The sequence below is a fragment of the Urocampus carinirostris genome, chromosome 3, assembly GCF_059441175.1.
Source record: "Urocampus carinirostris isolate Australia breed hairy pipefish chromosome 3, RoL_Ucar_1.0, whole genome shotgun sequence".
NCBI lineage: Eukaryota > Metazoa > Chordata > Actinopteri > Syngnathiformes > Syngnathidae > Urocampus > Urocampus carinirostris.
The window spans coordinates 38,489,648-38,506,308 of NC_142351.1; the positions used below are offsets into that span (position 1 = coordinate 38,489,648).

General features: G+C 38.1%; 1 protein-coding gene across 1 annotated transcript in view; it reads left to right on the plus strand.

Moving 5' to 3' along the window:
• Window positions 1-16,661, plus strand: part of dnmt3bb.1 (DNA (cytosine-5-)-methyltransferase 3 beta, duplicate b.1) — a 41,414-nt gene that overhangs the window by 21,279 nt on the left and 3,474 nt on the right. The window contains exons 4-18 of the mRNA XM_088329988.1: window positions 103-191; window positions 274-366; window positions 1,392-1,529; window positions 3,293-3,451; window positions 3,514-3,621; window positions 5,192-5,333; window positions 5,405-5,527; window positions 8,125-8,169; window positions 8,244-8,323; window positions 9,921-10,033; window positions 12,117-12,300; window positions 13,254-13,338; window positions 13,403-13,548; window positions 14,967-15,057; window positions 15,171-15,319. Of these exons, the coding sequence (XP_088186114.1) occupies window positions 103-191; window positions 274-366; window positions 1,392-1,529; window positions 3,293-3,451; window positions 3,514-3,621; window positions 5,192-5,333; window positions 5,405-5,527; window positions 8,125-8,169; window positions 8,244-8,323; window positions 9,921-10,033; window positions 12,117-12,300; window positions 13,254-13,338; window positions 13,403-13,548; window positions 14,967-15,057; window positions 15,171-15,319 (1,745 nt within the window). The remainder of the gene's footprint in view (window positions 1-102; window positions 192-273; window positions 367-1,391; window positions 1,530-3,292; window positions 3,452-3,513; window positions 3,622-5,191; window positions 5,334-5,404; window positions 5,528-8,124; window positions 8,170-8,243; window positions 8,324-9,920; window positions 10,034-12,116; window positions 12,301-13,253; window positions 13,339-13,402; window positions 13,549-14,966; window positions 15,058-15,170; window positions 15,320-16,661) is intronic.

Sequence of the window (16,661 nt, forward strand, 5' to 3'; positions counted from 1 at the left end):
CACACGCACGCTCACAAATTCCTGTAGAACAATAGCAATGACATGAAAATGCGTCTTTAGCATTGGGTGAGTTGAATATTTGTACTTTTTCTGTCTCTTCAGATGATAAAGTTTTTCTGCGAAGAGTGGTGAGGACCAGGAAGAGGTCTGAGCGCGACGAGGCTAACGCTAACTGGGATCAATTGAGTAAAGTATGTCAGAAAGCACAGATCTATTTTAACCAACGCTGAATCCCAATAAAATCATCCATCCTATGTTTCCGTTTATGTTAAGAACAAGACTCATCATCTGGCATTAAGAGAAAGGCCGCGGACCCGAACCATCTTCCAAGCCGGACCGATGCCCAATGCCAAGTCCCGCAGACAGGCAAGTAAACATGAGCTCTTCCCTAATACTGTGAATAAATGAAATAGTAGAGAGAATAACATGTGATTTACATGCATTTCTTGGACGCGCTCAATTTTTTTTCTTTTTTTTTTCTTTATTAGGTTGGGGTTTATACTCTACTAAAAGCAGGCATTTTATTACTTTCACCATTTGTGTGCTTCACTGACAAATGGAAATTTACTGTAGGGATGAGCATGCTGTCTCTCTCTGGCATTCCCCCCCAACCCCCTCCTTCTCGAACCAATATTGTGATTGCCCTGAAGAGGTGTGATAAATGCAAGATGAAAACAGATAGGCGCAATGGAAAATAATGCATAAGGGTTGGGCATTGGTAACACTTGATAGAGAAAATATTTAACTTTCAACTTTTTATCCATCTATCTATTGTTTTACATTCAATACCATTCGTAGTTTTATCATACCAAATTTGTTCTATAAATATATTATTGGGGCAGCACGGCAGTGGTTAGCGCGTGTGCGGCACAGTTCATGAGGTCGAACCTTCCTGTGTGGAGTTTGCATGTTCTCCCCGTGCTTGCGTGGGTTTCCTCCCAGATTCAACAAACATGCTTGTCAGGTTGATTGGCCGGTCCAAATTGTCCCTAGCTGTGAATGAGCGGGCAAATTGTCTGTCCCTGTGTGCCCTGCGACTGGCTGGCAACCAATTCAGGGTGTCCCCAGCCCACTGCCCGAAGATAGCTGGCATGGGCTGCAGCACCCCCGCGACTCTACTGAGGATAAGCGGTGCAGATAATGAATGAATGAATATATATTGATTGTTACTTTGCATTTGCATTTTCCCACTACATTGTCTACAAACAACTTTCGGCCCGAAAAATATCGGTCTTAAATGCTATTAGGACATTTTTTTTTACCAAATCTGAAAATTCAGTTTACTCAACTCTGAAATCTGATTTTCAATGTTTGGCTTTCTAGATCCAACCTATCTTCATAGCTATTTTTGATCCTCGCGTAGATCCCTTACCTTTGCTTTTCCCCATTAGTGCGGCAGATCTCGAGCAGTATCGTCCAGGCCCGTCCCAGAAATTCCACGTTTGGAGTTACTGGAGCACGATTCCAAAGACTCAGCCAGGAGCAGCGGCACCACCACTTCAAGTTGTGATTCCTACATTGAATATAATGTAAGTAACTCTACTCTAGATCAGTGTTTTTCAACCAGTGTGCTCTGACTGGCTCCTAGGCTTTGTAGCATATAATGAACTGACCGATAACGGATAATGGATAATGAATAACGAAGATAGATCAATAACCCTTAAAAACCCCAAACCCCCCAAGTGCAGAGGTGTCAAACTCATTTTCACTGAGGTCCACATCAGCTATTCTCAAAGGGCCTGATGTAAGTTATAGATGTAACCTAATGTAATTAAATGGTATGTAAAATAAATATTACTACTCCTTGATGTAAAATACCTCTGAGTTCATTAATTATTATGTCCCAAACATTACAGTTGCATTGAAAAAATGTCTCCACACATATGTTTTAAACTAAATGTCACAAAATCGTATTTTTAGGGAAACGTATTTCTCAAATCCACTCATTGGCATTGAAAACACTGCTGGGTAGAAATGCTGAGCAGTCACTTTGTACATATTAGTCAACAGCCGTTGTGGGAAAATGTAGTTTTTGGTCAAAGCCTTCTTTTAACCCATTTATTTTTAGACGCTCAAGAATTTCAAGTTCTGGCGGGCCACAAAAAAAGATGTGGCCACATTTGAGTTTGACTCATGTGGTGTAGTGCACCCGAGAAAATACCCCATTATTTGATGAGTTTTTTTAACAGTTTTACATTCCCCAAAAATTAAATCCCACTCAAAAAGCATGCCATTGTTCAGTGTATTTGCTTTCTTCCAATGATTTGCCAGATGACATATCACTATTTTTATTTTAATTTTTTTTTATCTTGGCATGAGGTAGTACAATGAAATATATAATATTAACCTATTTTTGTCAGGGCCAGAAAAAATGGTAGACCCAAGCGCTTAACGTTTCTTTCAAAAGTTTATTGGGATAGTGAGGAAACAAACGCCAGCGATCCGGTGCTCGCTGGACGAGGGAAGCAAGCCGATAACGGGATTGGAGCGTGATCGGAATGCAGAAGTGGATTTCTCGGGGCGGGAGATCAGAGCATGGTCAAATGGGCAAAATGGGTCGATAGCCGGAGAGGGGAATCAGAGCGTGGTCGGTGGTCAAAAACGGGTCGTTAGCCGGAGTGGGAGATCAGACCGTGGTCAAAAACGGGTCGTTAGCCTTAGCCTTTTGCTCATTTAAGTATTATTTTTGTTATTTTTAAATCTATAATTAGGGAGAAATAAATAAATAAATAAATAAATAAATAAATAAATAAATATATATATATATATATATATATATATATATATATATATATATATATAAAAGAGTGAGCGTATCTTACTATATATATATATATATATATATATATATATATATATATATATATATATATATATATATATATATATATATATATATATATATAGTCATATTACATTTTTAAATCTATAATTAGGAAAACATATATATATATATATATATATCTATATATATATATATATATATATATATAGAGTCATATTACAGCAAAATTGTTGACCAAAATGAATAACCAGTATTACCTCCTGAACCATATAAGAAAAATGTGATACTGTCACTTTAGGCAACATAATAGTACTCTTCGTGATTTAGGGCTATACAAATAAAGATGACTTGACTTGACTTGAACCTTTGAGAAAAACCTAACAAACATTAAACTTCGACCAAACGTGTGCCTTTATTAATGAAAAAAAAGTGTGCCTCATCTCAGAAAAGGCTGTTTCTATTTAAGCTGAATCGATGCGTAGTAGCGCTACCAATGGGTGTCTGCAGGACAATAAAGGCTTCAACGTGGGTGAGCTCGTGTGGGGGAAGATCAAGGGCTACTCCTGGTGGCCCGGCATGGTTGTGACCTGGCGGGCAACCGGGAAACGGCAGGCCAACCACGGCATGCGCACGCTTCAGTGGTTCGGGGACGGGAAGTTTTCCGAGGTGAGCAACGCAAGATGCCAACACATATCAGTCCCCTTTTTAACCACTTGCATCTTCCCAAGGTCTCTGCTGACAAGTTGTATTCTATCACTGCTTTTGGGAAATTCTTCAATCAGGCATCTTATACCAAACTGGTATCCTACCGCAGGGCCATCTTCCAAGCTCTGGAGGTAAATTTAAACATTGTTTTACACCTCTACCGGAGCAATCCCTTACCCCAAAAAACGGCTAAGAGAGGATTGGTCGCCGCCAGGCTGTACTGGCCCAAGACCCTAGCGGTTAAGAGAGCATGAATCGTGAACCCTAAACTATGAACATCTATGGCTAAACAATTACAGGGGAAAAAGAGTAGTGGAGGGTTGTCCATTTTTTATGATGATAGAAAATTTGTAAACACAAAGAAGACAAGAATTTATTTATATTCAGTAGACCCCGGGATGCGACATTGATCCTATCCGAGGTGAGAATTGCAAAAAGGAAATTGCCGTATAGCAGGGGGAAAAAAACCTTTGGTTAATGAAATGAAATGAAATGATCTGCATTTATATAGCGCTTTTCAAGTCAATGACTTCCCAAAGCGCTTTACATTGTGCTTCACATTTCCCAATAGCGGCCGTGATCTGTGCAGCCATGTAAGGCGCTAACCTGCTTATTGAGGGTATTGGGGTTTCAGTGTCTTACCCAAGGACACTTCGGCATGTAACACGGACAAGCCGGGATTCGAACTGGGATCCCTTAATCCTAACGATCGCTCTACCTCCTGAGCTACTGCCGCCCCGGTTATAAGCTAATGCCTTCCGAACCCCTGGAACCCCAAATAAAAACATTTAAATAATACTATTTTTTAAGTAGTACTTCTGCATAATATTGTACATCATTAAATATCACTATAAATAAAAATATATGGAAAGGAATCATTCAATTTGATATACTTCTGGTGTGACTGGACATGAGCTGGTCAAATGGAGTAGTGGGTTGATGCAAAGGGGGGAACAAATGACGAATAAAAAATAAAACAGATTTTGTAACTTCCACTTGTGGCTACTGTCAAGTCCATAGAAGATTTCCTTGCTTTAATCACCTCATTTTTAATAATACCCACGATCGTCGATTGGTTATGGCCATGCAATGTAATGGGGGTAGGGATTTAAGTTCCTTCTTCTTATTGCTTGACTTTATTTTCATGGTTATCATGTTTTAACTTCTTCAGCATTACTGCAAGTCGTGGGACCCATAGCAAATAAAAACATTTAAAAAAATAACAGTATTGAATCACCTACTCATAAAGTCTTTAGTAATCTCACAAGATTCTGTACTGTCTTACCTCGTACTGTATTACCTACTGTACCCTCACTGTGGGAGGGAGTTCAACAAATACCATATCAGAGTTTTCATGATGCAGTGACACAAGCCACACACGACATCTTATATGACCTTGACCAATAGCAGACTGGCATCTTAGAACTAAAACTCGTCATACGCAGGTAAACCAAATTAGAATTTTAGAGGTTTTTTGGGCCTGCTAAATATTTTTTTTGTTGATGTCATATAGTTGGGAAAATGCTAAGGGGACGAAAATAGATGTTTTTCCAAATTGTAATGTGAGGTTGTAAGGTGTGGACGTTGCATCCCAGGGGTCAACTGTCTATACATAATTAAAAACAACAAGACAAAAAATAGAGGCGAAATAAGGTTGAAAAATTTGCTCAAAAATTATTGTGCTATGTGGTTACTATCCAGATGGCCAGTACCCGGGCCGGGAAGAAGTTCCCGCCCTTCGAATCAGACAACCCAGACGAACAAATCAAACCCTTGATGGACTGGGCACAAGAAGGTTTCCTGCCCAAAGGCCAAGAGGGACTCAAACCCACCCGTGGGGCCGGTGAGCCAATGCTGGTCGGTCACAACACTCACGCCATGCTGTTGGTTTGACTGTGTGTTTATATTTTGTAGATAATTCTGCAATGGACATTCAGGTCTTGGACGTTTCCTTGCCTGATTATCGGCCCAGCGCCAAGCAGCCCAGATTGAGTTTGTGCAAGAACAAAGTCGGGCCTGAGGAGTCTTACAGCAGAGGTAAGAATAAATTATACAAAACGGCAATTGTAGGATATGCTCACTCTTAGAGCTGGGTTCAAGATATCGATAAATATGTATTGTTGTTGGATGGTAGATTTCTTTTCTGTCTTTCATATGTAAATTTTGTGTGATGACAATGTCAGGGACTGACTTGCTCTAGATGATGCGGAAGCACAGGTGCTGTAGCACAGATTAGTGCAAATACACGGTTGTCCCCTTTTAGGGCTGGATTCATCACATGGAATGGCAGGCAGCAGAGCAACAGTGTCTAGAGCGCCAGAGGCAAACAAGTGCTACCAAACAGGCAAAAGGTTCAGAGATCCAGTGAGGCCAAGCAACAAAGTCGGCAGTCCAAAAGTTATTCAAGCGGTATTTGTAGTCCGGGACATCAGCCAGTGGTTCTGGACACTGACTAGACAATACTGCTGTGACAAGGGGTGCTTGGAGGGCAATGAGAAAGGCAACAAACTAGCACAGAACCAAGAGGACAGAGGTATTAATAAAACAAAGAGTTTGAGTCGTAATAGTGGAAAATAATGCAGGGAAATCGAGATAATGGCATCAGCCAAGAGAAGGAAAATAAGTGAGTGACCAAGTAAGTTAACGTCAAGGGAGAGATAGGAAAGAGAGAGGGGGGGAGAGAGAGAGAGAGAGAGAAAGAGAGAGGGAGAGAGAGAGAGAAGCTGGAGATTAACTTTATATTCTGGACAATATAGACAGAAGGTACATTTTGGCAAAAGTATGTAAGCAACATTTGAGGGAAGCTTTTTATACTTTTTCTTAGATATTGCAAAACCACCACTGAAGTTCTGAGTTGGTTTTCATTGTTATTCCTTTTTTATCTTCTCCGCCATTTTGACAGCTCACCGCTGTGTTCTTGTGGTCTTTTGACTTATTGACATTAAGCGCTCTGGCAGCTTCCATGAAAATATGAATACATGATACACTTCTTTGTATTGTTAAGTCTTCTATATTTATCGATATTCTATTCATGAGAAATTAATACAATTGGGCTCAATCCCATTACTCTCTCTTTCACCTACCTACTTTGTCTTGTTTATCTTTTGGAAATAGGAACGAACTTCCTGAATAGCACATCATCACTTAGAAATGTGAATGTTGTGACACAACATATGTGACAATTGTTTGTTCCTTTTTTGATTATTGTTTGATTTTCAAAAAATTCCGAACTGTAACATCCAAACTGATGACAACAGTAAACTGGATTGTTGCACTTGCAAAATAAAATAAATATACAAAATTTTCAGGCAAGCACTCACTTCACTCTTGTTTATTCTTCCTTGTCCGCTAAAAACACCTCTCCTGCGCTTCTGTGCATTTCCTTGTCCCGCAGAGCGCTCTGTAGGATTTTATTTTACACAACACAAGAACACTATCGGTTCATTGACTCTCGCGATTGCTTTTAGCTGGTCGCTAATGCCGAGTTGGCCTGGCTAGGGAGAAACCTGGGTGCTCGCGAACTGACTTAATAAAATGGGGTTTGTGTCCCTCACTCTTCCAGCTTTCTCTACGCTTTGCTGATGATGAGGACTTTCTTACCCTCATTGTGAACACGCTTTAAGGGGTAAAAGGGAAGGGGTAATATTGGGGAAAAAGGGGATAAATTGGATTTAGTCATTGTTTCACCCACGCTAGCTATTAGACAATGTAAGGCTAGCCATTAGCCGCCGTCGTGCTAGCAAGTCGCATTTGTTTGATTGCATGTTTGTGTTCATATTTGTACTTTGACGAATATTTATATACGAATATGTGTTTATCAGAAACAAATGAGCATTAAGGACCTAGTACAGACACACCCTACTTACGACCATTCGACTTACGTAAAACCGTAGATACGAACATTTTTTTCGGGATGTCGAAAAATATCCGGACATTGCTGTAAGTTTTATTTTGTCTTGTGCAACGTGTACAGGACAGTGCTGTAGTCCTTCTTTCCACCGCGTGGCGCTGTGAGAGGTCACCCAGCATCCACGCGGAAGAAAAAAAATCACTTCCTCTTCCTAGTTCGTGTGTAAACATTCTATACTGTCTATACCATGTCTATACTATAGAACTTTTTATTGTTTTATATCTCGTGCATCCATTCAAAATGGTTGGTGGTAAGTGTAAAGAGACGAGCCGTTTGTTTTGAAATCAGAGTGAAATAAGAAAGCTTGATGCGGTTAAGAAAATGGTTGGATCGCATTTTTTCGGCCAATCTCTAGGACCTCTTGACCCTTATATTCCAAAAGTAAGTTACACTTAACTTTATTTATCTATATAGAGCATATTATTTTATGAAATGTTTATTTTTTAGTACAAAACAATTCAGGTTACTCATACAAGCCTTAAACATACTTATATAAATCCTAAACATACAAAATATAGCACTGAAGCAACTTACGAACAAATTTAACTTACGAACGATCTTGCTCGTAAGTCGGGCAGCGTCTGTATATGTTTTTGCGTAAAATACCATGGAATCATATCGGGGTACAATCATATCGTGCCCATTGTATCAAGGTGTATATCGTATCGCTAAGTTCACAAATTCAAATTTGCCTCTAAGTTACTGTTGTGTTTTCTACTTCCAGAACAAATGGTCAATGAAGTCTTGAAAAATAAAAGAAGTATAGAAGGTAAATCGTTTTTATACTTCTCATATTTAGATTGTGGTACTCATAGAGCAGTTATGTGTGTGTGTTTGTGTCAGATTTCTGTCTCTCATGTGGCAAGATGAGAGCAGCGACCTTCCACCCACTTTTTGAAGGAGGCTTATGCCAAACGTGCAAGGTAACAAAACAAACCAAAACTACTCAAAACACACAATAGCAGGGAGGATTGCACAGGAAGCGAGCACACTAAAATCAAATGTACTAAATGCGAGTAGTGATGGGCAAAATTAAGTGTGGCTTCTAAGCTTGTTTCAAGTAAGAGTGGGCAAATGAAGCCCCGTCTCGAAGCGAGTATCGGTGATGTAGTGTTGCGTTGCCGTGAAAATTAAGCTTCGTTTAGACGCCAGCTACTCGAGTGGATTCGATCAAGTGACAAAGCTCGGGCCATCGCTCGCTTTTGCTGACTTGTCACGCAGCCGTAGGGAAAGGGCTTAATCCATTGTGAGACTGGGATGAATTCAGTGCAAACACAAGGAGAGAAGTGATAGGAATTCTGGTTCTTTTTAGACAACCGGCTGTTTTGGCTAAGCTTACTAAGAGCTGGCTCTTTCAGCTCCTGAGCAGCTCTTCAGATTGTTTTGGTCCCTTTCATTTATTTATTTATTCCCAATTATCATGAGAAAAAAAGACATAAATGAAAAAAGAAACAAAAGAAGCAAAAAACTGGAAAAAGAAAACAGCAAGAAAAAAATAAGAGAAGAGCTAGGGATAAAAATCCAGGTTTTGAGGGGGTCAATTATAATACTTGTAATAATGTACACAAAAGTAAATCATTAAAAACAATTTAATATTCTACTAAGTTATATTAGCATGTATGTTTTTCACTTTGCAGTGCACTTTTAACACATTTACACTTTGAACCTTTTATAGTAAGAAACTGTAGGTGAAGCAACTCAAAATCTCTGAAAAACACTTAAAATATCGAAATGTGAATTAAAGATATGTACTTTTCAGTACAACAACAAAAGAAGTATGAAATACAAGAATAAACTTTACATTTTTAATGTAAAAATAACCTAATGGTGAAACACATTATACCTGAAAATTACATTTAAAGATCTACAGAATGACAAAAGAACATTGTAACCTTTTATACTGTATACTAATTTACCAACATAGAATCCATGAAAAAAAAAGTATGTTTACTCATCACTAGAGGGAGTAAAGCTCTGATTGAGCCAGCTCCAAAGCCAGTTCGTTCGCGTCAGAGTTGAGGTTCAGAAGAGACGGGGAGCGAAAGAGTGAGACAGACATTTTTTCCACACAGATTGTGACAAAGTTTTTTTTTTTTGTTGTAAGCAAGTTAGTCAGTTATTCATGGCTAATGAGGTCATACATAGTCAGCCTTCTTGTCAGTTTGTGAATACAAATAAATAAAAAGTTGTTTTTAAAAAAAACATGAAGGCATTGATGTTTTTAATTGTTGAGAAAAAACAATTCATCAACAACTACTATTGATTCTTGAGGACTTCATTGCGACATCACAATAAAAAAGCTGCGAAACTGCAGTACTGCAGCGGACGTCAGTAAAAAAAAAAAGAATGAAACACTGAGTAGTGAACCGTTGTGTGACACATGTCACTTAAGCTCTCATTGCTTGATCAAGCTTCACTTTGCCCATCACTATATGCAAAAAGCTGACCGACAAACTTTGTACCAGATGCTAGCTAGCTAGCAATCGACCCCAGCTAACATAGCAGTGTACTTCCGTGTAGGATGTGTACTTGGAGACGTCCTACATGTACGACGACGACGGTTACCAATCTTACTGCACTGTTTGCTGCGGCGGACGGGAAGTTCTGCTGTGCGGTAACGCCAACTGCTGCAGGTTAATCATGCACACACAAATACACGATAAACAAAAATATACACACGCCCATTTAAAATATTGAGAGAACATTTGGGGGAAAAAATGAGGGAAAAAGTTGAAATAATGATTTAAAATATCCTTGTCCCTTTGACAATTAGTTTTGGTTATTTAAATTATTATTATTATTATTATTATTATTATTTTTTTTTTTTTTTTTGTTACAATCTAAGAATTATTATTTTAGAAATTAAAAAAATGCTAAAATTTGTTTTTTTTGCTTATTGGTTCAAATAAGAGAATTGCATTTTAAAAAGTGTTAGATTTATACAATTTATCTTATTGTAGTGCTTGTTTATTCAGTGTGGAAAAAAATTTAGTGAGAAAATACGCAGGGTAAAGAGTGAAATGAAAAACAAATGGAATAAAACAAGAATATTAATAATGATAATATTCATTAAAATGCTATTTTTTTCTTATTTTACTTTTCTTTTAACAATAAATGTACATAAAATTGGTAAAGTAATTTACTGGCAGTCATATGAGATGATTTTGCCTTTATTTTTTTTAACAGTATTGGGAAAACTATTTTAAAATATTGCTAAATTTATTTATCCCCCCCAAAAAAAGTAATATAATATTGTGAAATAGGAAAGAATATTACATTAAGATGAACCAAGTTATCTTTACTGAGAGATAGGAGGTAATGTGTCGTAAAAGCAATAAAAAATTGCAAATAAGAAAAAATATGACTTTGATGTTAATGAGGCAGCACGGTGGTGCAGTGGTTAGCGCGTGTGCGGCACAGTTCTAAGGTTTTGGGAACCTCCTGTGTGGGTTCAAATCCAGCTACCGGACTTCCTGTGCGGAGTTTGTATGTTCTCCCCGTGCTTGCGTGGGTTTCCTCCGGGCACTCCGGTTTCCTCCCACATTCCAAAGACATGCATTTCAGGTGGATTGGCCGGTCCAAATTGTCCCTAGGTGTGAACGAGCGAGCGGGTTGTCTGTCCCTGTGTGGCCTGCGATTGGCTGGCAACCAGTTCAGGTTGTCCCCTGCCCACCGCCCGATGATTGTTGGGATGGGCTCCAGCACCCCCGCGACTCTACTGAGGATAAGCTAAGTGCAGCTAATGAGATGAGATGAGATGTTAATGATCCTGATAATAATATTACGTTTAAACATTTTATTCTTATTTTAATATGTCTTTTTTAACAAGAAAAATGCTTAAATTCAATAACTGTGCTTACTTTAGCTATTTTCTTTTACATTATTGAAAAGAAACTATTGAAATTACTGTCAAATTTATTGAAATAAAATTGTGAAAAAAGAAAAATAATGCCTATAACCAACCAAGTTACCTTGTATATGTGTATGTGTACATAAATTCTAACCAAGCAATCTGAAATATAACGAAATATGTAAAACAGGGGTGTTCAAGCTTTTCAGAAAGCGGGCCAGATTTGGTAAGATGAAAATATGTGAGGGGCAACTATTTAGCCTGGCATTCTTTGAACAGTCTCTAATAAATTAACCCTCCGTAAAAGGTTTGCAGTGCTTGGCAATCAGCTTGCGACCTCGTAGCTCGCCTTGTAGCATCTAATTTCCACTTTTCAAGTATAGAATCGCCATTTCAGAAATAGGGTGGGCTAAAATTCTCACAGAAAACAGGGCCAAGTAAGCCTAAGGGCTACTGCCATCATCTGGTGAAATGGTGATTTTTTTTTTTGTACTAATTCATTTTATACTGCGGTTAACATTACCGACGGGCCACATATTTTTTATTTTATGACAGAAGCCGCGGGCCTGAGAAACATTTAATCACGGGCCTTAATTAGCCACCTGGCCGTACTTTGGACATTCCTGATGTAAAATGATAATAATTATATGGAACATTTCAAATCACTCCCTAGGAAATGAGTTTATGAAGAGAAATAATCATGAAAAAATGGTTCATTCTTCACAAATTACTGCAAAAAGATATTCATGCATCTTTCATACAAATAATTACAAAAACATTTTTTTAAATTACAAAAAACGTCATAATGTAAAAAATATTGACAAAATTATTAAAACACCACAATTGACAATTGTGCAACGTTTTAGGTGTTTCTGTGTGGACTGTTTGGACATCCTGGTGCACCACGGAGCGTCCAACAACGCTCGCTTCCTGGACCCTTGGCGCTGCTACATGTGCCAGCCCCTTCTAGCATACGGTGTCCTGAAGCGCCGCCATGACTGGAGCCTCAAACTGCAGGAGTTCTTTGTTAATGACAACGGACAGGAATTTGTGAGTAATTGAAACACATGAAGTGGCTTTCACCAATTTTGTACAAATACAACATTTTTCATTTGTATCCCAACATTTGATTCACGATTGCATGTTTTGGAAAGGCTAGCCACAAAGACTAACATCTACCTCTGGAATGCTGGCTGCCAATGCTAAAGCCATATTTCTAGGAACGATACTGCTAGATGCTAAGAGTCCACGCCTCAGCGAGACTAATTAGCTAATGCTAATTTACTAAACGTAGTGGGACTATGAGATAAAAGCTAAAACGTTTCTTATGTTATCTATAATCCTAGTATCCAAGAATTAGTACTTTGTTGTATTTGCATCAAAAGTGTTGTGGTATACTAACAAAAAGCACTCCGCAGGGAGCGGAGAGATAACAGAAACAAAAACACAGTCCCAACAAAAAATCAAAGAGTCAAGAATACAAAAGTCTGACTAGGCACAGGCAGGCATCAATGGTTCAGAGAAGCGACACAGACGGGAAGAAATGTCAACAATACAACACTGGGGATTTGTCCATGCTGTCCTCATATGCAGGAGTTTAACGAGGTGCAGCTTATCATTAGTCCCCTGGTACCCTCTGGTGTAAAATCCAGTTTTTATTTTCTAAACATTTGCAGTGAATATTTAATATAATCAAACTTTATTTAAATAAATAATTGTTTGGATGGGTTTGCTGGTTTGTCTAAAATTGATTCAAATGGAATATCTGTTAAAATCCAGATCTTATATTTGGGCCATACCGCTTAGCCTGAATAGCCAATAACACTCACGTTATTGCTGCTACCTGCTAATAGCAACATCTACTCCTCTGCGACAGTAATTGCTAATGCTGATTTCTGCATTAGCAATGCGAGCCGCTAACATCCATGATGCTAACGGATAATGCTAGTCTCCATACATTAATCACAAGAGCCTTACTTGAAAATGCCTTAATGCCCCTTCAGGAAACACCAAAGATTTATCCAGCAGTTCCAGCAGAGCAGAGGCGACCAATTCGAGTTCTCTCCCTGTTTGACGGCATCGCCACTGGTAAGCGAGGTAAGCACTCCAAAAAGATCTGGTGTTGACTATATTTGTGTATTTGTTTTCACAGGCTACCTGGTCCTGAGAGATCTGGGCTTTAAAGTGGACCAGTACATCGCATCTGAGGTGTGCGAAGATTCCATCTCTGTCGGCGTCGTCCGACACGAAGGAAAGATCCAATACGTCCATGATGTCCGAAACATTACTAGGAAAAATGTGAGGGTTGTTGTGGAACACAATATTGTTTTTCTTTTAACTACAACAGACACTTGGCATACTTCTTTCATCCATTGAAGTGGGATTCTGATAAGTTTAAGTTTAGTAGACACTCAAAATAAGGTAAGAAGACATCTTTGTAATTTAAACTTGCAAAAAGGACAGAAAAGTGAGGATTCAGATAAGACATTACAACTTGTTCTAAAGACATACCTGCCAAGTACTACGGTTTTGCCGTAATGAGTACGGTTTTCTTGAACCCACTACGGTATTACGGTTGGGTCAGAAAAACTAGGGGGTTTTTTTTATAAGTCCTCGGTGCCGTCCGTACACTTTGGATTTCTTTCTATCATATCGTTATGGGGTTTCACGCACAAAAATGCGTTTATCCGAGGAATTAACTCTTTGCCCTGAAGAATTCTCGCGCCGGCGTGATGAGGGGGCCTTATCGTAGATGCAATGCCGGAGCTAAGGCTAAGCGGCTGGCGGCGTTATAAGTCTTCTGTACAGTCCGTAATCGAGGTAAATGTGAACTCTTTACCAAATAAGACCGACGAACTGGCTGTGCTGGTGAAAAACATCAAAGCGTACAGGGAGTGCAGTTTGCTGTGTTTTACGAAAACGTGGCTCACGTCTAGCATCTCGGATGCTAACGTGGAGCTACCTGGAGCAACCGGTAGCTACCGGAGCTAACCTCCTCTTCGATTCCCGGCTTAGCGTGTGACGTCATCCACTCCGCTAAACGGAACTCCGGAAAACGAAAAATCTCCATCGGCATACATCCCAGGTTATTGACTATGCAATTTATTCAAAATTATTATTATTTCATATCGAAACTGATCAAAATCAATTATATAACTATTCACTCACAAATATATTGGAATATCTCAAATAAAAAGTTTCCAAATTAAACTGAAAACCAACACTGAATAATATTACTTCAATGATAAAAAAAATTAAATGTTTTGTTTCTCATTGTATCAAATATTGAAAAGAAAAGAAAACTATGAGGGTTTTCTATGACATTGTTATATTAAATACATTATTGAGCTTTAAAGAACTTCTTTCCTATTTTTATTTCTCCCTTAAGCATCACTGCAAGCCTTGGAACCCATAGCGAACCAATACTGTAGCAAAAATGACTGTATTTTAATCACCAACTCACAAGGTCACACAAGATTCTGAACTGAAAGGCATTGTGGGAGGTTGTTAGCAAATCAGCATGTTCATGACGCCGTGATGCAAACCAATAGCAGACAGGCATCTGGTTTTACGCCGTACAGAGAGGAGAATGTCGTAAGGAGGGGTTGAAAAAAACATTTTTACACTGCAAAGTGATAAAAACATTTTAAGGCAAGGACGCTGTATTAGCTGTATTTTTTTCATAATTTTGACACGCTGCTGCTGTTCTGGTTCAGATTCAAGAATGGGGCCCTTTCGATCTGGTGATAGGAGGAAGTCCATGTAACGACCTGTCCATTGTCAACCCAGCCAGGAAGGGTCTTTTTGGTAAGGTTTGAAAACAATGGTAACAGTATGGTGGATTTAATTTAAGGTTGTTCGTTGTTCATACAGAACAAATATGACAGAACTCATCTGATTTCTGTTTTGTTTTTCTCCAGAAGGCACAGGAAGGCTGTTTTTTGAGTTTTACCGTCTGCTAAGCGAGGCCAAACCGAAGGAAAGAGAGAATCGCCCGTTCTTTTGGATGTTCGAGAACGTTGTCGCCATGGGCGTCAATGATAAAAGGGATATCTCACGCTTTCTGGAGGTGAGAACTTCCGCTGGCTTCCTCGCATGTCTGTTAAAATAAGTCTTTGTTTTACGACGCATCACAACAAATTAAATGGATTCGGACATAATTCATCTATAACCGATTGTTTACATATTAAGACATTAACCACCGAAAAGACCGCCTATAATAGAAAATAGACCCAGTAACCGGGTAGTACCATTTTATACTAGCAAACAGAGCACTGCGAATAAATAGATAATAAATAAAATATTAATAGTACATATAAAAAATAGTATTTGCTGACTTAAAAAAAAAAAAAAAAAAATTCCTCTTTTTTCCCTTTATTTATAATTTGATTTTTTGTAATGCGGAGCTGCAAAAAATGAGTGAAAACGTTTGATGAAATAAGAAAAATAAAATAATTTAACCAGACCAAATATAATACAAATAACTATCTGCTTAAAAAAAACAGAAAACTAAACCTGGGGGGAAAATATGTATTTCTTTTTTACTATATGCTTCTATTTTTTTAGAAAATCATTGAGAAAAAAATATACTACGATAAGAAAAATAAAATATTTCAGAGACGTGTATAGTAAAATAAGGAAATCAATTCCTCAGAAAAAAAAGATCTGCCAATAGAACACTTACATTTACTTGTGATGATTTACATTTATCTTATTTTACAATGTTTTATTCTCATTTTTTTTAAACGCTGAGGAAAGAAATTCATGATAAATTTGGAAAATGAATTCTTAAGAAAAATATCTGCTGAAACAGGGGTGGTGAACAAGCGGCTCTAGAGCCGCATGCGCCTCTTCGCCAATAAGAATGCGGCTCTTTGCCTCATCATATTTTCTATATTCTCAGGGTTGGGTAAGGTAACTTTAACTGGAATATTTTCAATTACTTTTGGATTACTCCAATACCAAATATGCTAATAAAAGACAAAATAAACTAAATATGAATAAATTTATGACTCACAACACGTGGTAAGCTTTATCTCCTGGCTTTGATCTCTTTGATCACCGGCAAAACTAACATAAAATGCGACAGAAACAAAATGAAAATAAATACAAACAGCTTGCCAACATCATTTTTGCTGTTCCATGTATTCCAAGCCTGAACAAAATTTAGTAATTTTATTCATATTTAGTTTCTTTTGGCTTTTATTAGCATATTTGGTATTGGAGTAATCCAACATTAATTGGAAGTAATCCAGTTAAAATAACCCTAACCAACCCTGAATATACTGTGGCACTTTGCCTTGTTTCGTGTTTAGTTTTTTTTGTGTGTATTGAGGATGGACACTTTCCTTGAAATCAACACAAGAACAATACTTGTTGTATTGTAAGGAAAGGAGTGTGTTATGGGAAAT